The 21,931-nt window shown below is 42.8% G+C and overlaps 2 protein-coding genes and 1 long non-coding RNA gene across 9 annotated transcripts in view; 2 read left to right on the top strand and 1 right to left on the bottom strand.

Moving 5' to 3' along the window:
* Positions 1 to 4,501, top strand: part of Pde11 (Phosphodiesterase 11) — a 58,318-nt gene extending 53,817 nt beyond the window's left edge. For 3 of the 6 annotated variants that reach the window (NM_001299116.1, NM_001103707.2, NM_136041.2), the window contains 7 exons: positions 854 to 940; positions 998 to 1,165; positions 1,232 to 1,341; positions 1,398 to 1,586; positions 1,649 to 1,865; positions 1,925 to 2,008; positions 2,067 to 3,798. In NM_001299116.1, coding sequence (NP_001286045.1) covers positions 854 to 940; positions 998 to 1,165; positions 1,232 to 1,341; positions 1,398 to 1,586; positions 1,649 to 1,865; positions 1,925 to 2,008; positions 2,067 to 3,191 — 1,980 coding nt within the window. In that variant the 3' untranslated portion in view covers positions 3,192 to 3,798. Of the gene's footprint in view, positions 1 to 853; positions 941 to 997; positions 1,166 to 1,231; positions 1,342 to 1,397; positions 1,587 to 1,648; positions 1,866 to 1,924; positions 2,009 to 2,066 lie in introns of all 6 variants that reach the window. The other 3 variants (NM_001201909.2, NM_001201908.2, NM_001299115.1) reach the window with 3 other exon arrangements.
* Positions 4,502 to 4,558: 57 nt separating this feature from the next.
* CG10211 (uncharacterized protein) lies at positions 4,559 to 19,039 on the bottom strand. 2 transcript variants are annotated; one of them, NM_001299114.1, is made up of 9 exons: positions 18,308 to 19,039; positions 9,080 to 9,660; positions 8,277 to 9,012; positions 7,745 to 8,020; positions 7,468 to 7,685; positions 5,868 to 7,400; positions 5,390 to 5,798; positions 5,168 to 5,321; positions 4,559 to 5,106 (listed from the first exon to the last, which is right to left on the bottom strand). In NM_001299114.1, exons 1-9 carry the CDS (start codon positions 18,343 to 18,345, stop codon positions 4,867 to 4,869), a joined length of 4,185 nt encoding a protein of 1,394 aa, NP_001286043.1. In that variant the 5' UTR covers positions 18,346 to 19,039; the 3' UTR covers positions 4,559 to 4,866. The 2 variants fall into 2 exon arrangements, with proteins under 2 accessions (NP_001286043.1, NP_609883.1); NM_136039.3 differs by having other exon boundaries at positions 4,746 to 5,106.
* Positions 12,585 to 13,255, top strand: lncRNA:CR44903 (long non-coding RNA:CR44903). The gene has a single exon (NR_124367.1). It is a non-coding gene; the product is annotated as a long non-coding RNA:CR44903 (long non-coding RNA).
* Positions 19,040 to 21,931: the final 2,892 nt, after the last annotated feature.

Genomic DNA, 21,931 nt, shown 5'->3' with positions numbered 1-21,931 from the left:
TTGTGTGACAGAAACAGAAACAGCAGCAACAAGCTGTCGGCCTAAGGCAAGCTCCTCTGTCCCTGCCCCCGCGTAAAAAGCTTCAACGTGTTGACAGTTGTAATTAGTTTGTTCGCACAAGTATGACAAAAAGAAACTTTTCTACTGAATCGTGCGACTCCGACTCCACGCAGCTCGCTCTTCATCGCCGGACTCACTCTGTAATTATGCTGGGAAAATTATGACCGCCTGTCGAGTTGCCAGCCAGACAAAGATGCTGGGTTATTAATTTTAATTAAAATTATGCCATACTAGGCTCTATTCCCGCTTCACACGAAGGCGGAGAGGCGCTTATGCCATTTAGTTGGGAAAACCCTTTTTCCGGTCCGCAGCTGCCCTCTGCTTGGGTTTCTCCTTCTGACACTCTTTTCGGTGCCTTGGCGGAAAAATGTCAGAAATTTTGATAAACTTCTCAGCTTTGGTGGCTAATATAGCACCATTTACATTTGCTGACAGCAAACAGATGAAGGTCCAGTGGGAGATTTTGCTTTTAATTCTTTTTCTTGGGGGTGTCTTGGCTTTGGGCACGTGCTGGTTTGTTTTGAGGTGTTGAAAGTAACTGGCTCCAAGCAAAAGTTTGTAAAGTATTTACATTTTTGGGCATGTTAAACGATGCAATATTTAATCCAATAATAATTGCTAATGGATTATAATACGTGATAAGAAAAGAGTTAATTGTAGCAGATTATAAAACAGTCATCACTAATTTAGTTTCATTTGGTGAATCGAAAGCATTAATCAAATCTACTTATGGTTTCTTACTCTAACAACATGTTATGCGTCGTGAAATAATAAATTAAAAATACCTTTTTAGCGCCTTCGAGTGCCTTCAGCTGTACACTTTCGACTGCATGACTTTAAGTTCGATGACATACACTTTGAAGATGATGATACACTAAAGGTAAGCTTGATAATGATCCGCTGAATTTGAAACAAGTATCTAATCCGTTTTCATTAGGCCTGCCTGCGGATGTTTTTGGATCTCGATTTTGTAGAACGCTTTCATATCGATTATGAAGTTCTGTGCCGATGGCTTTTGAGTGTCAAGAAGAACTATCGCAATGTTACCTATCACAACTGGCGTCATGCCTTCAATGTGGCCCAAATGATGTTTGCCATTCTAACTGTAAGTGGGAAATCAAATTATATTTTATTTATAACATTTATTTTATATATTTATTTCCTAATGCAGACGACACAATGGTGGAAGATCTTTGGCGAAATCGAATGCTTGGCGCTTATTATTGGCTGCCTATGTCATGATCTCGATCATCGGGGGACTAACAACTCCTTCCAGATTAAGTAAGTTTAAAAAGCAAATATAAAGTTAAATTTCTTACTTAAACATTCGTTTTTAGAGCCTCGTCGCCTTTGGCGCAGCTGTACTCAACCTCCACCATGGAGCATCATCACTTTGATCAGTGTCTAATGATCCTGAATAGTCCTGGAAATCAAATTCTGGCCAATCTCTCATCCGATGACTACTGTCGGGTCATTAGGGTATTGGAAGATGCCATTTTGTCCACAGACTTAGCCGTTTATTTCAAGTGAGTATAGCTGGAACATATTTTGTATGGGTCAGTGTCTAAATTCTGTATTGTTTTTACAGGAAACGAGGTCCTTTCCTGGAGAGTGTGAGCCAGCCGACGAGCTACTGGGTGGCGGAGGAGCCGCGCGCCCTTTTGCGTGCAATGAGCATGACTGTCTGTGATTTGTCGGCCATCACGAAGCCGTGGGAGATTGAGAAGCGTGTGGCTGATTTGGTTAGCTCGGAGTTTTTCGAGCAGGGAGATATGGAGAAGCAGGAGCTCAATATAACTCCTATTGTGAGTTTACAAAATTGTTAAAAGTTAGGTTGAAATTAAATCTTAATTGTCTGTTGTAGGATATCATGAATCGCGAAAAGGAGGACGAGCTGCCCATGATGCAAGTGAACTTTATAGACTCCATTTGCTTGCCAATCTATGAGGTTTGTTTTTGGCTAAATACTTTGTAAGCAAGCTTATTAATTCTTGTTTACTTGACAGGCCTTTGCCACCCTCTCCGACAAGCTTGAGCCTCTTGTCGAGGGCGTGCGCGATAATCGTGGCCATTGGATTGATCTGGCCGATGTCGTGAAAACCAAAACTAGTCAGGATCAGGAGCCGGAGGAGGAGCAGCAGCAGCAAAATGTGATATCGAACGGTGACTGCAAGGCGATGAGTGATGATGATGTGGCTGCATCGGAGGCGGAAGTGGCAGTGGACTCCCCGAGCGAGAAAGCAAGCGTAAATGGCTCCAACGTTGCCAACAACAGCAGCAACACTAATAAGAAAATTGCCGTCGCTTCTCATCCCACCAGCACCCAGCCCAGTGATGATGATAATGATGTAGATGCAGATGCGGATGACGTGGACGAACAGGCCGCCGAGGAGAATGGTCACGATGCTGAAGTGGATGAGGCATCCTGCCGTTCTAACAGTACCTGCAGCTCCTCGACCGCCTCAAGTTGTCTGTCCACGCCACCGCCCACCGGCGAGGATGACAGCACGCCAGTCTCGCCCTTGAAAACCCTTCAGGCCAAGCTGGTGGCAGCCAATTTGAATGCGCTGCAACGGCAGACGTCCAATCAGGCTCAGACCCAAAAGCAGCGTTGCAAGAGTTGCGACCATTCGCGCAGTGGGCTGCAGGTTCGGAAGACCAGCTCCCTGCGCGGCGCGCAAGAACTCGATTTGGATAGTAAGACAAGAAATGGAACGCACGCTGCTCTCTGCAAAAGCACGCCAGTGATCAACAACCACAGCCATCATCATAATCATAGTCACAGCCACAACCACAACCACCATCATCATCATCACCATCACTCGCATCACAATCACAGTCAGCACGGAATCGGGATTGGCAGTGCCAGCATCGGTGGTAGTGGGCTAATCAGCCTGACCACACCACTGCTGGCTATGGACAGTGATAGGATACCAAAAATCGTAGGCAAAATTGGAAATCTCGATGGCCTGCCCTTCGCCAATGGCATTGGAGGTCCACAAAATGGTCATGGGTTGCCCTTCGGCAGCTATCAGCATCATCATCATCACCAGCATCATCATCATCTACTGGCGCGTCGGCATTCGGAGACAAATAGCAATGGGGCCACCGCTATGGCGGTTGAAAAATAAATACATCCCAATCTGGTGTGTTCCTAGAAACTCGGAAACAGATTAAAGGGGATCATATTTAACATGATAACTCTTAAACCACATATGTGATGCCTAAAAGTATGCAAGAAATCAAAAAAAAAAAACTTGTATTGGTCATAACTCTTCAAAAGGTTTTCTAGACAAGTCCGTTGTGGCGAGATTTCTGGATCACATTAGCATATCTTCAATATGTACATAGTTCTGAACACCTCATCTAAATCGCAAAACACATTACCGCCCACTCTCATCCTGTATATAACATCCATTTTGAGCAACAGTATCGGAGAGCAGTAGGAAAGAATATTGAGAAAAACACATACCATAAGCAAATTGTGGCACAGCAATTTGATAGCCTACAACTAAAGCTAAATAGAAAGATTCCTATAAACGTATGTAAGTCGTTATATACCTATGTATGTGTATATTCTGATCTGTGTGTGTTTGTAACTTAAATTTTTAGTTCGTATCGTCAGCGTTAGTTAATGATAATGCAAAGAAGTCAAATTTTCTAGATGTTTAAGCACCAACCAACAAAAGAAACAAACAAAACAAAACAAATGAAAAGAAAAATCTTACCAAAAATGGCAGAGTAGTGGACTCTTTAATTGTCGTTCGCTTGCAAGTTACGCTCATTTTTATGGAACACAGCAAGGATAAAAGTATTGTAATGTCCGCGAAACAGATACATATTCGAGTACGATAACACTGTATAACTGTAAACGTTAGTTGAATTATCTCTATGGGTACCAAAAGTCTAACTTTAGTAGCATTAACCAACCGCTTAGTGATGATGTTAGCTGTCAAGTAACGAGAAACCGATCCGATCGCGAGCCTAGATTGTAATAATCACCCATACATAATACACCTGCAACCGGTAAAAAGAAAACAAAACCAACACTTAGCGCTTTGATTTTCCCCGTCGCTGCGCTCTTTTCGAATTTAAATAATTGTAATGTTATGCGATGATAAGAAATGTATTTGTATCTGCATATGTACTTGATGGCCCTGATGGGCTGGCCCAATGTGCAAAACCCAAACCATCTTGGTAGCATGTATTCTTGTGGCAACAGCACGTCTAACGTTCTTCGTGCCACTGGGACCAACTGCTCGTACACAGTTGCAGATACGTCTATATAAATTCATGTAATCCTTCTTTAGACTAGATTGTACTTTGTGAGTTTTGTTATTTATTGTCGGCATTATAGAGAAACCTATCGAAAATACACAAACTATTTGCTGTAACGGACCATGTTCAATAAGGCAAAACTAAATAAAGCAACATAATACCTAAAAACGGAGTTTTCAATGCTTAAGTTCCCAGTTCACAGAAGAAACAATGCGTGACTATTATTTCACTCACATAAAGCGTTTATTATAATTTGTTAATAGTTATATTGTAATTTTAATTAGGATATAACTAGAACACTTCGAGTAGCAAGTGTTTGATGATGCGTCCGAGTGTTTTGTATCTTATGTCGTGTACAACATGCATTGACAAACAAGTCTTTAGGTAAGCAATTAACAATGAAACTTATGTACAAACGCAAGATTTATTTACAAAATGCGTCTCAAAATTTGTAGCTTCTGCTTACTCCGCACCCAAAGTTGATGATTCACTCCGTCCTCCACTTTGCAGGGTGGAGTGCCCTCCAGCTTACAGGGAAGCAATGAAGGGCGTAAGGTCGGGGAACTTGAAGAGATTCTGATTGCGGGATCGGGTCACACGTGGCTGAGCCTGACCCTGTCGCTGTTGGGGATTGAAGCCACTGGCCTGCTGACCAGTCAAATAAATGCCGCACTGCGAGTTGCACACCTCGTCACGGAGAATAGCCTCTTTGGGCCACTGCCTGATCAACTGGCCGCAATCCGTGATGCGCAGAGACGCACACTGAGCCTACAAGTGGAAAAATAGCATTTAGAATAATATTCCCTTAGGCGAATACCATGTAACTTACTCCTTCGGCGGAGCAGACACAACTGGTGCAGGGTGATGGGAAGGCAGATTCTCCAACTCGGACATTGCGGTTGCCAATCTGACAACCCTGGACATTTTCGCGCCAGGCATTCAGGTCAATCTGGGGCATCGAGGCGCAGGGCACACGTGGGTTACTATGAAATTAGTTGTGAAAATTAATTATCTTGCTAAGTAATTCTCAGAAGCCTCTGGTTTTACTCACAGGAAATTGCTAGGCAAATCAAAGGCAGCACGCTGCATATCTCCTGTGATCTCCAAGTTCTCGCACACGATCTTGGCCAGCGTCACCTTACGGACCTCAGCCAGCTGAGCCTCCGTGAACTTGACCTCTGGGTTCTGATTCTCGTACCAGAAGCGATCGCATTTGCGCAGCTGCCTGAACTGGATGCCAATGATGCAGGCCAAAGTGGGTCCAACCAGACCGCCTTGCAGCGGACGTTCAGTCATGGCACCAGGGAACAGATCAATGTCATCCACGCTGGCGTAGATCTTCTGGAACCGGTTGATGACCTCGGTGGGAATCTCGCGGCTCAAGTCGTTCCAGTTGGTGGCGCGTTTCAGATTGCAAAGGGCTCGGTAGTTGTTGTACGAGGGTATTCCATGATCACGAGCTGGAGGGAAAAACGATAATGGTAACATCTCCTATTTACATAAATGTCTATGTAGTAGGAAAAACAAACCTCTCTGAATATTCAGGGCGATCAAATCAATGCCAGAGAAGGGAATCTTGCGATCCTCGAACAAATGGTTTGTCACTTCGCCGGTAATGAACTGATCCAGGGTCTCCATTGGAGTGGCCACCAGACCACGCAGAATTTCGTCAATTATTCCAGGCTGCAGCAGGGCATCCATGCGGAAGAAACCATCACGTAGCAATAGTGGCGGCTCCACAGGCTGGTGCTGGACACTTAGACGAGGAATATGGGGACGTAGCAGAGAGTGACCGATACGGAAGGCAGCTGCCGCAAACTCGTTGAAAACAATCGGAGAGCACGATGGGTTGTAGTCCTTGTAGTACCCCTGGGGCAGGAGCTTAAGACCATACAGATTGACGGCATTCCAGCTGAGAATGCGGGGCAGGAACTCGTTGAACACGATATGCTGCACTTGGGCACTGACAATTTTACGGGCATGATGGAAGAGCTGTTCTCCATTCCAGTGAGGATTCACTCCGCGCAGACCCTCAACGATGCGGTTGTGTTCACGCAGAAAGGCGGTGTGAATGGCAGTCAGACCTGGCTGCTCGGAAGCACGATCATCGCCTCCAAGGAAGCACAGACCGTTGCGGGACTTGCACTCGGGATGGGGTCCCAGAGGCAAAAGTTCCTTGCCCCTCACTTGGGTGCTGTTCATGCGTCCTGAGAATCCACGAAGCTTGTTTGATAGACAAGTGGTCTCGCCATACACCATGGAACCGTCCAGGAAGTGAGTGTTCTGATTGATCTGATCACGGGGTCCCAGCGATTGCTGACCAGGCAACGATCTCATCGAGGGGAAGCAGAAACGCTCGCCACTGGTCACATTCACTTCGGGATAATAGAAATCGCCAGCGGGCACTGGGAAGGGATTACATTCGGGATGCACCGTCTGGCGGGAGTTGCAAGGTCGGCAACTTGGGATGGACTCGTGGAAACCCTTGTGGATCGGGGTCAAAGTCAAATCGTGGTCGACAAACTGTGCGAACTGCATCACCATCAGGGAATAGCGAGTGTGCAGGTTGGAAATATCAGGATGGATTGTAGTGGAAATGGTTCTGGGATTGGGCAATGCGGTGCCAGTTACTCCAGTCAATCTGGGTGCCGAGATGCCGTCTTCATACTGAGCGGGCAGCAGGCGGGAGAAAGTGGTCAGTGACTTGCCCCAGTTAGGATTACGCAGATTGTTGCACCTTCCGGAGAGAGTGCGGAACGGCGAGTTCGCATCGCACTGTTGACTGGGTTCCGGGCATGTGTCAAGTTGCTTCTGGGCACCACCAAGTAGTCCACTTATGTCCACCGTTTGCAGGGTATCGGTCAGTTCGTTGCGATTAAATGCATTCTGGTTAGGATTGAAGATCTGACGCTTGCGTCTGGTTATGTGGTTGAGGGTCTTCACAATCTCGTTGGAGGTCAGCTCGAAGATCAGGGACGAGTTGGCCAAGTTCAGGGCAGCCAAATTGGCCTTGCTGAAGGAGGCAGCCGTGCCGTCAGGAGATCGGGCGCTGATGCCACCCTCTGTGAAGGAGACAGGATTTGAGTTAGTTTAAATCACAGGGACACTTAAAAACCGTATAGAACTTACTTGTACGCCACACTTCGTACTCGAAACGCTTGCGTTCCTCCAATTCTTGCTTGGCACGCTCCACAGCAGCCTCAATGAGTTCGGGACTCAGTTCGGCAATGGCTTCTTTAGTCGCGGGTTCGACCTCAACGTGCTCAACATGCACTTCATCTTCAGGGTTTACTTGCCAGGGTTTTAGATCAAACTTGGGCAGCTGGTCGCAGTCCAAAATGGAATTCCTATAAAGATATGAACCTCTAGAATATCAGACATTCAAGTGTAATCATCAGATACTCACAGATAATTGTCCTCCAGAATAAAAGCCTTGGATTGGGCGGTGCTCACTTGATGAGAACCACACAGCAATCCGGACAGAGTCGTCTGGCGAATGCTTTTCAGCTGATCCAGAGTAAAGGACGAGGGCGGAATCTCATTCTCGTACCAGAAACGATCGGTCTGTTTGAGCTGCTCAAATTGCAAGCTCAGCAAGCAACTAATTGTGGGTCCAAAGAGAGCTCCAACAACAGGCTCTTCCAGAAGAGCACCCACCAACAAGTCAATATCGTTAGCGTTTCTGGAAAGGGACAAAACATTCAACAACTTGTAATAACAAATAATAAAAATGGTTGGATAAACCCCTTTATATTATACATATTTCAAATTTACATAAGGCAATTCAATTCATTGACATTTAAATATATATTTTAAATACTTCTTGGCGTGCATTTAGATCAGTTCACTTGAGAGTTCCAAAGACCGAAGCTAACCGGTATTTAAAAGGTCTACCATAAATTAAGGTTTCACCATTTAGCAAAGTCATAAAAACTCACTGGTAAATGTCACGCAGATTGGTGATGTACTCCTCGGGAATATTGGAAACCTGGGCTAAAGTATCGAAGCTCACATTGGCAGCGCTTTGGTCGGCGAATCGACGCTCGCAGAGATCAAGGGCATGCACATAGGATGCCACTCCGTGGTCACGACCGCGATGTACGGCCAGAGCCAACTCGGACCAACCCTCGGCATTCGTTTGACTCGGAACCAGTGACTTCTGCAGGGCGGCAATAGACAGCAGCTCGTGGGCGGACATCTTCTTGGCCAGCATCTCTGGTGGATACATGCTCCAGAAAGCGGGCATGGCGGCGGTTGCGAACTCATTGTAGATTCCCCCCCTCACCGAGCTGGAGTAGTTGCTCGAGTGCTTCTCGGCAGTCAGTCTCAGACCCTCCTTGGCAGTGGTTTCCTGTCCCAAGACCAAAGGCAAGAACTCGTTGTAGGTGATGTGCTGAATGGTGGCCGTGATGATGCGTCTGGCCTCCAGGAATACGTCCTCTTCGGACCAATCGGGATTGATGTGCGACAGCCGCTCGCCGATGTTGTTGTGCTGCTGAAGCAGAGCTCGATGCAGTGCTCCAGTGGCTCCAGCCACCTGACAGTACTTGCAGGACTCCACCTTTACACCACCGCTGATGTAGGTGCGCAACTGGTCGAATTCATGGCGCGTGGAGCCATACAGTCCAGAGCCATCAATGTAGGCCGAGGCAATGTTCATCTGCTGGCGAGTGTCTGTAATGGAATGGAACCATATTTATTGTACACAGAATACCTATTTTCTGGAGCCTCTTAAGCTTACGCTTCTGACACGCCTCCAAATCGAATCCTGGTGCCGATCGCTTGTACTCCTTGCAGTCGGGTCCCGCCCGTACGAAGCAGTGCTGCAGCTCGCTGGGATCCTTGACGGCGGAGTCGCGCTCGCAGCACTTTCCGGAGATGGGAAGCTGTCCTACCTCGACTAGGTCATTGGCCAACAGTTGACCCCAGGCGGGCAGCATGGCAGTGATGTGCGCGTGGCGCAGCTCGCCTTCCACATGGCGCTGCAGTTGCTCGATCACCACCTCGGCATCGGGTAGAGCATGGGTTCCCTTGGAGGTCCTCGGCTGGCTCACACCATCGGCATAATCAGCAGCCAGCAGACGCTGGAAGATATCTCCCCGGGCACCCCACTTTCGGTGGGAGACGTTGTTGCACTCAGCTGTTGGCTGGCGGTACTTGCTCGGCGGGCAAACGTCATAGTCACCGGCCACACTGCCCTCTGCCTCCGCGGAGGATCCACAAGGGGTCAGGGAACGGGCACGTTCGGAGCTCAGGGCATTGATGGCGGCATTCTCAAGGTCCTCGGGGATACGGAGTGTCAGACTGGAAGCGCAAAGGCACCTGGAAAATAATGGAAAACAATAACACTATTTATTTGGCCATTGAAAGATAGCTTAATCACTTTCATATAATTTTATAATAACCCACAAAAAACGATTTTAGGGTTTCGGGTTTATGGTAATAAAATACTATCGCAACCGAAAAAATGCAAGTGTCTGATGAATAAAATACAATTAAGCTTGCCGATAAGCAGACTTTAGGTGATTGCTGACTCATCAAAACAACTATCAACCCACGGAATTTTTCTGCTGATAAAATTCCCAAACACAAACTGATTTTAACTGAATGATAGCAATCCTTTTGGGTTTACTCAGAAGTTTAAAGGTTTTTCCTGCTACTTTGTTATCACAAATAGGTTTAACCCAAAAGCTTTAATCACGTGTTTTTAATTTGCGCAGAGTAGTCTCCGTTTCACTCATTCATGGGATCGCATCGCATTTTCCGGCATTTAATTACAAGTTTTCTCACATCGCCATCGTTTGCTCACACTGTTCATCAAACGCGGCACAGACAACAAAAAACTGAAACTGAAACTATGCATATAAAAAGCTATTTAATAGAGGAGGCGTAGGTCTGCGATTTTCTGTCTAACCGGATATGAGAAACGACTGTCGAACTAATCAATTTTGAATTATGAACAATGACGCTGTCTGCCCCCAAATGGCTATAGATGACTTATTGACTGACTGACTGAATGGCTGACTGAATGGCTTATTAAGCCGCACTTCGTTGGCCTGTCATTATGCTATTCTATTGATTTCGGCCAGCCGTCTCGGCTCACGTGACGGAGTTTCTTTTGTGGTCGGTTGCATTGACATTAATTTCCGAATTGAAGTCTTTTGTCAACAGCAACAATATGCAATTTATGTGCTTGCCCCTGACGTCTAGATCCGCGATTATGCAACACTCTGCAATCTGGTGGATGTGGGCGTAGAAGATCCGCTTTAAGAATCCGCTGAATTTGGTGTTTGGGTAAACGTCCTCACCTTCCCCTACATAAATTTTTGCCAAACTCCGCTGATCCTAAATGATATTCAAGCAGAGTTACCTTTCTGGTTTCGGTTTAATTGGTTTTATTTTTGCTTATTTTATTGAGTTATACACACATATATTTTGTTTAGCACTCATTTAAAAGTTGAACGTAATTTGTGGTATTTCGTTCGGGTTGTTTAGACGAATGTTCAAGGCTATTGTATGATTAGTAACTTTTAAGTGACCGCTTGTGGTGTCTATCTAAACAGATTCCAGACGATTATAATGTTTCGAGATAGCTACGTTTGGGTATATGAACTTGTCTTGAGTTCAAGATCCACATAAATCGATGTTGTTTGTGAAAAAACGCAGGAAATGTTTGGGTAATGATGGAGTTTTCATGGTTAAGATAAATAAGATGTACCATCTTGGACACATAATCTTGGTTATTAGGAGGTAATTTGGGTCACAAGCCTCTATCATTTATTCGCCATCAATGAAATCCCATTACAAAACAAAATTCATTATTGCGATTCTGGCATAAAAAAGGAAATGCCAAATGAAGTAACGATTACCGAAAATAACTCGTAATGCGATTACCCATTTGCCAGGTGCGTGGCTGCCCATTGAGGCCAGTCAAATCCATAACGATTGGCCAATATGCAGGCAACGGACGGCAGGCAATTGGCACACATAAGTTAATTTATTGCCGGGCACGAGTAATCCCCTTTAGTTGTACTTTTGCAGAACTTGACTGCCGACACGTATCTCAATAACTTGGCCGAAACCGAAACCGAGCTGAAAGCGAAAGCAGAAGTGCTGGCAATTTACATTTGTTTGTTTATGGCTTTTATGCGGCATGGAGCGGGTCGTCTGGTATTTATGTCACCAACTGAAATGCAAAAATGTGTGTCATGCCTCGCCACTGATGGCACCCATAAACCAAACAAACAAAACAAAAAAAAAAAATAAAATAGCGTTAAAAAGCAAATAGAAATGCACGACACATGCCGCATATACGTTATTTAACAACATTATGACATCAATAGTTAGCATTTCTTTTTTATTTTTATCGAGCGTCGTTTGCTGAAATCCAACAATTAAATACAATAAATATTGAAAAGGAAAGTTCGTGTGGAGTTTATCAATCAGTCCATTGGCAAACGGCAGCAGAGATTGTTTTTAGGTAGTTTTAAGCATTTCAAAATTTTCTGATCTGCGTATATGTTACTTCAAGTTGTTTTTGGCGAAATTTATTTATTTGTTTGACATTCATTTGATTTGTTCTGATAACCAGTTGGCAAACGGAAACAGCAGCCAGTATGGTAATCCCCAAAAAAATTATCTGAATTTAAGTTGAGTCAAATTCCTCGTAAAAATCACACTTGATCATCGGTCATATCAACATATTTCGGGGTAATTGGTTTTATATATTGATTGAGTCTCAATACTCAGATGCATGTACCTATTGTCAGCGACAGCTTGTGGTATTTGCATTCTGTTTACAGCCGTTTTACAATCGGTAGTTAGTCATTCTCTCGATCGATTGGCAATTATAAAACACGTGAGTAAGAACTGTAAAAATACCAAATGGCACATCCAACAAGTCAAACCAGTTGCACAAAATAGCTGACGAACGCGTGCCAGTCCTAAAATAGTTGACTTTAGCGAAGCAACCAAGCAGCTTTCATAAAACCCATCACAATTGCAAGCAATAAATCGTTGTTAATTTGACTTATTAAATAAATATTGCACAACGCGCTAGCTGGTTGGATATTATGCTATTTTGCGATTTGCATAAATTCCCGGTGATGTCGATAAGCGATGTATGTTTAATTTGCAAGTGCTGATAGTTCGGTAGCTCTGCGCAATTGAGAGTCACGAATTAATTGTCTGTGCAAATCATGAGTTAAGTGGCCTTAGATAAAGCACTCACTACCCACACACGAATGAACACTGTGCGTCAACATAAGCGGCTCGGGAATACTTAGAAGCGGAAAATATCCGAACACAATCGCTTTGCGCAATCAGCGGGAAAACAAAAGACTTAGGCAACAAACTTGACTCGCTGCCAATTGCCAAATCATGCAGCACTGGTAACAGCAGCCGATACAAAAATTACTTACGCCTGCGAAGAAGGCTTACACAAATGGGTTAGTGTGGCACTAGCCAGCAATAATAACAAAAAAAAAAAACACAATTGCGGAAGCCATCAAGTGTTTGGTATGCGCATTACTCATGCGAACGCCCGTTTGACGTCGTTTTCATTATCAACAGTCCGCAGTGCTGCCGCCTGGCCAAATATGCAGACGGGCCGACCAAACACATATGTACGAATCGCCTGTATATATCTTCATCCGTATTTTGCACGCTTCTCGACGGCTGGCAACACCCCTGGCATCCATGTGTTTCTGCAATTACTCCAAAGGCACGTACCGTCATCGTCATGTGACTTTGCACATGATTTCCTACCACCAACACAGGCAACAGGAAAATCAGCAACGCCAGCGACAGCAGTAAATACTACCACAAAGGCGTGGAACAAACAAGAAAGCGAAAGTGTTTTCCACAAAAGTCGAGTCCTGCATACTCTACTGACAAAACTTAAATAATCAGCTAGCTCAAGTATTTTCAGAATTCTGAAACATGGAAAATAATTCAATTCCTTCTTTGAAATCAATACGATAATGATCAGATAAGATATTTATTAATATATTTCACCAATGCAAAAATACCCACAACATCCTGCTTAGCAGGTTGAAATTTTTATTACAGCTAAAATAGATTCGCATACCCTCCTGCAATCATGTGATGGTCATGTGATCAGCAAAATACACTCCCCAAACACTTTTTGTTTCACTCTGGGTTTGTGGTTTTTTTGTTGTGTTTATTACACAGCCAGTTTCTTGGCTCTGAACATTGCACAATGGGTAGGAGTCGACCGGCCCGAAAACTAGACAACAGGCTATGAAAATACTCATGATTGAATACATTACGCTCTTACCCAGTTTGTATGGCTCTTTCTTGGACGGATGAGGAAATATGCATGAAAAAACCTACAGAAGATCTGCACACAGAAATTTTCAAGTGCACTTCATTACCATAACGATGTTCATTGGCAACTTTGATGATCATCACCAGCGACACACGAACGTCGAGTGCAGGCATGATGCAATTTTCATGTTTACTTCTTTTTTCAGTGACGTTCATCGATGTGGCTTCCAATATTGGTTACATTGCCAAGTCTGTAGTTGCCGCAGATGCTGCTGGCTGCTGGTGAACGTTGCTTGAACGCCAGCCAAGAGGCGTGAAGATCATAATTCTATGCCGGTGTGTGTCCCCTCATGGGGCCGTTGCTTTTTATGGCAAGAAAGTGTAAACGTTGGCAAAGTCACGCGCCGCAGACAGCCATATGGATATACGAATATTCGAATAGCGGGGCGTAACTTTCGTTTTCATTGCGAAAGTGCATACAACTTGATATTGGTAAATAATTCGAAGAGCAGCTTTTGGCCTCGTATCTCCATATCTTACAGGGTGTTGCCTGCATGCAAATCGTTGGAAGTTTTCATTTGATTTACGATCAAATGTCAGTCGGTTACCGGTTAAACGCCAAGGTCGCAGTTTGTTGGCCAACTGCCACCCAATCGGGCAAAAGGGAAAATATAATCATCCAATTTCAGGCCTAAAACTCTGTAATCGGCGTTTTATGTTGACAACGCCAAGATGATCGTTTATAATTTACAAATATTTGACGCGTAATTTACCAAGATTGACAACGCACCCTGGTGTTTATGGTAAAAAATTGCTTTGTGTTCCCCCCGGCAGCCAAATGCTGTGAAATCTTTTCGGGCAATTTAAGGTGAAATGTGAGAAAGTTAAATGAAGGCTTGTTTATGGAAACCAAGATGAAAATCTACAGACAGAAAATGGGACAGAAATTTATCTAAATTGTATTGAGTATGTATAATAAGGCACAAAACAAAACAAGACCCCAGCCCCTTGTTCCATAAGTTCCGTGCTTTAAATTAAAAAATTCATATATTTAGTCGCTGATCATAATCATCATATTTCACCCATCCTCATTCGACTTATGTAAGATGACAACCAGTTGTAGCGCCTTGAAATGACGGAAGATGCCAGTTGCTATCAGGCAGGCAAGTGCCAAAAGCAAAAACCTCAAAAGGCTCTTTAAACTTCATTTGAAGAGCTAGACACATTAACAAATATTTAGTTCCGTTGCTGGAGAGCGAAATTACTGAAAACCCGAAAAAATGAGGCCCAGTCAAGCCTGTTGGCCACTTGATCCTGTTGAAGTTGATTACGTCGTACAATGGCAGCAACAAAAGTTTCACTTTCTTGTGTTTGGCATTTTGCTTCAGATTTTGTTTATGGGTTTTTGATTTTTTTCACAGATGTCTTGTTCCGTTATCTTTTTGAAAGAGGGGAGCTCGAACGCATCCAAAAAATTTCTTTTTAACCCAAATAAACCAGTCGCTAACAAGATGTATGCATGGATGTAATTTTTGTATATTGTTTGCGGTTGAATGTAGCACATTTTTGTGTATTGAAGGGAGAGACCACCAGCTACATGTATTGAAAAGACAATTGGCACCCGTTCCTTTGAGATTTTTTTCTTGATCCAGCTGCTATGCATATTGGTCGTTATACTTTTATTTTATTTGGGGTAACCCGTTTTTTGGAGTCATGTATGTAGAAATAAGCGAAGTGGTCAGACAGGCGCTGCCAGAGTTGGACACTCGCAGAAATATTTGTGCGCATTGAATTATTCTTGGCGGAGCAGAAAACAAGTTGAGCAACGGATCTTGATTTATCGAATCACTTGGAATTGGCCAACGACAGAGTTATACGTGCTCTCTCAGGGTCAGCAACTAAAGCGATCTCTAGTTTTGATCTCCTTTCACCAGGAAGGCCGAGAAAGAAAAGGAATTCTCGGCCATCAAGCGACAGTCACATGTCAAAAAGGTTTATTCAACTTTTCACTGGATCAACTTTCGGTGTTGGATCCCCAGCCCAGACAAATGTTGATAAATTAGTCAATAAATTAGACATGGACATACATAAATAAAAAAACGTGTCTTAGACACAGCAAACAACGGATGAAATAAATATGATAAATGACAGCCCATCGAAAGACGGCTAAAACTTGCAAATTAAATTACAAAAACACATAAAATAACGAATTCTCGACTAAGAGAATTCGGTTTCGGTTTCAGATATCGTTTCAGCCTTGAACTCGCCGTTCTGTTTTTTCTCTCTTAATTACTTATTTATCATATACACGTTGGCTAATTGACTTTAAAACAGTTCTAGCCAGCAAAAAAAATGTCTTGACTAATTTTCTTCACAAAAATGTGTTAAACGAAGAGGCGGCGCTAAAGTTAATTTAAATTTAAGTTTCCCTTTTGGAAAGGTGCTAATGGATTTCTGTGAAATAGATTAATGACAGTGACAACACTTAAAGTGGGATTGAAGAACTATGTGAAGATGCGGAATTGTTGGATCCAAAATAAATTAGATCATTAATATTTTGAACAATTTTAAACTATCATGTTTGGTTTTAGAGAGATAAATATCTTAAAATCTGATTAAAGATTAGAGTTAGAACCCAGCAATTTTAATGCCATTATCTATGTTTTTGAAATATTTTTTGGGATTTGTTAAATGATAATGGTATGAACATAATAATTATCATGGTATGGGAAATAAATCTTTTGCTCAATTTCATAGCTTCTTGGCCCTTCCACATTTTCTCATTTCTTAGGCACGTGTAAAATCATGTCATCTCACAATTTCAACCCACACCCCCTTGGCATTGCTACCGTTGAAGCTTTAATTAAAATTGTAATTTCAAGTTCGCTTCCTAAGTCTTTCGTTTCGACCCACGCGAGTGCTCTAATTCACCGAAAAATGTTGCTTGCGACTATCGCAATTATGAATAACCATAATTTTGTCGCATTCGGTGAGCCGGTGACATCCCATTAGGGGGCGCCAAGCCTTGACGCCACAGTCGATAGAAAAATGTCAAAAAGTGTTAAAAAAAATGTTTGTATGCTGTAAAACACTTGGGAAAACTTTTAGCAAGAATTCTACGACATTTAAGTGACTTAAGTGTGTCAACTAGACAATGTCAGCATCTGGCAGCGCAGTCGGCAATCGGCAGCACTTGTGCTTAATTTGCCTGAGCAATCAAGTTGCTCGGCTGCATTCTGAGCGTCGCCGCATGACTAAGCCAAAGAAGTCGCATCTGGCCAAGGCCTCGAAAATAGAAAACCTGGTGAGCCTGGCCTGGTCCACCAATGTCGCCAGCCGGGGAGGGGATTATCCAATACATTGCATAAGCGAACTGCTAATGCCACGATCCAATTTGCATAACTTACACACACTGATTAACACAAAACGCCAAATTAATGCGAGCGGAGATAGGAGGAAACTTTCTACACTTAGCGGCCGCCTGTTAAACTCGCACAAGAAATAAATCTGTTAATTAAAACTAGGCTCTGCTGCTCTGAGCGTCTTCATCGATAAAGCCAGATTAATTGCAGGCCTATGAATCGGATACGCCTGCAAATTATGTAAAGTTTTATGCTTCAGTTTCTTTTTTTTTTTTTTTTGATGCCTACGCTGAAAATTATGTCAATGCGGTTAACACAAAACCGAAAAGAGGTGGACTGAAAACGAAAATAAAGTGATGATTGTGTAACCGTTCCAAAAACCACCTGGCACGACACACAAACATAAAAAGCGAAAGAGTCTTTTGTTGCCGCCACTGACAACTTTTTCTCTCCGATTTGTTTTGGCATCTTCCCAGTCAAGAGAGGGAAAAATGAAAGTGAAACTTTTCAAATTGATTTTTCACTGGTGAGCAAAGAAATCCAATTCGAATCGATATTACATGATCGCCCCGCTTTGATCGCGCCTCGATAAATAAATATTCATATGTAGACATAAGATATAATCATCCGATTTCATCTTTTTGTCATGATGTTAATTCTTGAAAATCGTTTTTGATTTTTTATAGAGTTAACAAACGAACGCCTCAAGGACCATTAAAACGGGGAAGTCGAATCGCTTGGTGATAAGCCGACCGACTCTGTCAATCTCTCACTTCCGTTGACGCTTCTTGTCCAACGCGAGTCGATTAGAAAATTCATGATTAATGATGATCTTGGCCCGACAAAACAGTCAAATTGTATGTATAGTCTTACAAACTATAATTTACTTTAATGGCCATCTGTATTTTATTTGTGGCTCGTTGTAGTAGGCCGGCCATTTGGCCAAAGCTTCAATGTTCGGAGTTGATGCATAAATAATGGGTTAAATGCAGCTAAGTTTCTACTTCAAAATATGCCAAGAAACTTGTTTCTAAGGCCGGATATTTAAGACAACATTTTCATATTCTCGCAATTAAATTGGCAACCGAGGGAGTGACAAAACACAAATTAACTAAAATTTGCGGACACTGAATCACAGATATAATAACACATTTGAATTAAGGTTCAAACCTTCAAAGGCCACATCTTCAGGATTTTTCAAAGCGAATGGGTTACTGATAATAAATATGACTATGAATTTAAGAAAAAAATAAAAACAATAGATATCTTGATTTCGGACAAATCACACATTAAATACTAATTAAGAATTTTCAACTCACCATAAAATTAAACTAATCAGCATTTCTGGCTTCCTCATGATGAAGCCAACGGCTGCTCCTTCGGCAACTTCCTTTTGTTGTGGCTTTTAATGAGGATTTAAATTAAACGACTAACTATTTTATATTTACTTTAGACTTATTAGCTCTTTGTTAAACAAAATAAATAGATTTAAATTATATTTGGCACGTTTTGCGAATTTGTTGTGTGATATATTAAATAAATATATTCGTTATATTTATATATGTGTTGCTAGCTATTCTCCTGGCTATGTATCTTTTTATTTTTAGCGCTTATTTGGCGGGTTGGTCACCGGGCGTGGAATTTGTCACCAGAGGTGCGACGGAGTCTTGCCAAAGAGATTGTAACCGATGATGTATGCTATGATTTGTATCCTTTCGGTAATTAGCATAACGTTGGCAATGCAGAGCACAGCATTGACCCGAATATAAGAGCGACGAGCCTATCTTGGCCACAAAATGGGTTGGTATATATATTTTAATATATGTATATATATTTTTTTTTAGTTGAGTGACTTTAGCCGTGCACACGACTCGATCCGTGCGAACGCGCCAACGAACTGAATTCGAAACTGAAACCGAAACCGAAACCAAGACACACAAGCGAAACCGAAAGCCGAGACCAAGATCCAAGATCTTTTCCAGACCCAGACCCAGACGATAAATCCGACTCTGACTCTGAACGCGACAGAGGCAAAAACGTATCTGAAAGCTGCCAGTCCCGGTGGCCGGGCTTAAAAGGCAATTCACACAGACACCAAAACGGATCTGCTGTAAGCCAAGCTTCACCCCATAGCGAAACCGGTAACACCGACACGAAGCTTCTCTCGCGGATCGGACTCTCTTTTGGCCCACACCTCTCCCTCTCTCGGCTTGGCGGCTTCTTTCTTGAGCTTGAGTTTGAGTTTGGGTTTTGAGGGGAGAAAGTAAAAATGATGCGACTGGCGTACACTCAACTACACAGCATGGGACAGGGCCAATACCACCAATATTGACCAAAAAGAGATGGTGGAAAAAATACATCTATATGTATAGGACCCATAAAAATCAGGCCAAAAACTCATGCTTTTGTTTCGTTTGCGGTCAGAGGCTCTTTTTTTTAACACCTTTTGTCTGCACTTTTGATTTCAAATCGCATCTTGTGAAAGGAGTCACGCGCATTGTAATTTGCACAAGAAGCAAAAAACAAAAGTTCCCCAAAACAACCAAGAAGATATAAAAGCCGAGTGAGGAGGCAAATACTTATTGCTGGCAAAGAGTCGAGAGGAAACAAGTTTCATCTTATTGTGGGACGAGTCTCGAGTCTGGGATCTCCTGCTGTGATGTAAGCACCCAAGACCCCATTACCCCAGACCGTAGACATTCCCAGACCCAGTCTCGATCTGGGGGTTCCGATTCCAATTCCCGTTCCAGTCTAAGACTCTATTTCAGAGCCAGCTGCAAAGGTCTCTGGCATTGGGCAATCATTGGGGATCATTTAGAAATCGAGTGCAAACCATCAGTGATAGGGCATCCCCGCGATGCCCAGACACAAAAGCTGACTTGGCCACGTTGATTGTTTGGCCAAACATTTCGTTTAGTAGTCGGGTGCTAAAATGCCAGGCAAACACCGCCGACAGGTGGCGCATGTCCGACAGCCATAAATTGGACAGCTAAATGTCATCAAAAAGGAGGCTTCGCCCGAAAATAATGCCTATGTGTAAGGGCGGCACCTCAATTGCTAATCGAAATCAGCCAAAAACATTTAGACCTTTCGATTAAGAAAAGTTTTGTACAACAAAATTTGCACTAATGCAACCGGCTCACGTGAAATATTTAAACTAAGAGCTGTTGAATCTCGACAGTCTACGAATATTTTGCAATGCGTCATAGCCTGGTATAATTTGAATAATTCTGCTTAAATTTATTATTAGCTCTGTTTCAGCGGTCATATTATATTATACTAGTCGGGAATTCCCCAGACTTGTGCTAAACTAAAAAAAGATTAAGTAAGGCAACAAAAGACGTGCCAGTAGTTCCGAAATTTAATCCAAAAAATATGAATACAAGAATTGACCTCAAAATGACTCAGCTTAAGGTACTTATATTGTACTTTGGTATACTCACACCATTTATAATTCTGCGCTCTTACGACTTAATAAATTCCCACACAACCCGATTTTGAACCTACTATAAACATGTGTAAAATACCTTCTCAAAGCCGCAAACAACTCAAAAGCAACGTCAACATGTTCCCTTATAGAAAGTGCATTCTGACATGAGGCCCACCTTTTCGTGTTCATTTCGGAATAATTTCATCATTAAAGACATGAAGAAAACAGTGTTGTGTTGATTTTGCTCAGGCCCGCAGGCATGCAGGTCAATGTATTTATCGAGAGCTGGAAGATGCGCATTTTGATTTGCATAATCTCACATTAGCTGACATTATGTTTTCCTCATTTCGATGATGATGATGATGGACAACCTTAACTTTCCAATCAATCTGCTCACGGGAGCTGAAATGAACGGCGACAAATGCCACGACATTTTACTTTTAAAGATCTGCAGCCGGTGTCGTTGGTTTTTTACACGATTGCTATTTTGATGCTGCTGCTGTTTTGTCACTTTGATGTCGCTTCATGGCTAATGGACGCCCCTCACATGACCTTGCGATGGGGCCCTAATTTGTCACCTCAGTTGACCAAAAACAAAAACTCAGCTCAAATTACATTTAAACGACCATTTCAGTTGCCGCTCGCTTAATTACAATAGAGTGTCGACAAACTTGAACACACAGCAAAGCCTCGTCTCTATGAAAATATTTCTCTAATATCACGAAATATGTACAGAAAAAATGGCATCACAAGTCGGCGTCACGTGCTTAATGCTAATCTCCATTTCGATTTCTTTAACGTTTTCAACTTCGTGGTGGCCCTCTACAACTTGGCCCCAGCATTTAGTAGTAGTAACAGGAACCAAGCCCCAAAGCTCTGACTAAAGAAAACATCGAAATCCAAAGTTGTTTGTGTGGTTTTTAGGTTTTTTTTTTTTCGGTACGACATAGACTCATGTGATCTGTACGGCTCCAACGTCGAGTGGCGACTTTTTATTTGTATTTTTTTCGTTAACAATAATTAATAAATGCAATGGCGGGGCATACACTTTATATTTTTTCGACTATGGACAAACACTTGCTAATTGTCAACACGGATGTGGGGCTTGGACAGCACTCTTCGCGTTCAAAAATCCTTATTTCATGTGACCGATAAAAAATGAAGGGGAATTTGTAAGCCGGTTCTAATCGTCGGTGTACGGCGCCAAAGTTACGAACTTGAACCTGGTATTTTCGTCGGTTTTTATAGGTTTCGGTATCAGAAGAGCCACTCATGTCATAGAGCGGCCAATGGCCAATCTTCAGCCTCGAGAATATCGTGTGCCAGGCACTAAATCGATGTTTTTTTACTGCTCTTCAAATGGCGTCAAGATCTGCCAAGTTTCGAGGTCCGGTTTAAAGCATTACGTAAAAGCGACGCACACAGAAAAATAAATAAATATCGATTTAATGATATTGAAAACAATTCATATACGAAATGAGGCGAACAAGAGTTGGAATTCCGTTAGTCAAAA

Source organism: Drosophila melanogaster, chromosome 2L (genome assembly GCF_000001215.4).
Source record: "Drosophila melanogaster chromosome 2L".
Classification (NCBI taxonomy): Eukaryota; Metazoa; Arthropoda; class Insecta; order Diptera; family Drosophilidae; genus Drosophila; species Drosophila melanogaster.
This window is presented reverse-complemented; position numbering and strand designations above follow the sequence as displayed.

Coding starts and splice junctions, on each gene's coding strand:
- CG10211 (NM_001299114.1), bottom strand. CDS start 18,345: ATGAGGAAGCCAGAAATGCTGATTAGTTTAATTTTATG. Junction 7,686..7,744: donor ATTCTGGAGGACAATTATCT/GTGAGTATCTGA, acceptor ATATCTTTATAG/GAATTCCATTTTGGACTGCG. Junction 5,107..5,167: donor GTGTCTGCTCCGCCGAAGGA/GTAAGTTACATG, acceptor TTCCACTTGTAG/GCTCAGTGTGCGTCTCTGCG.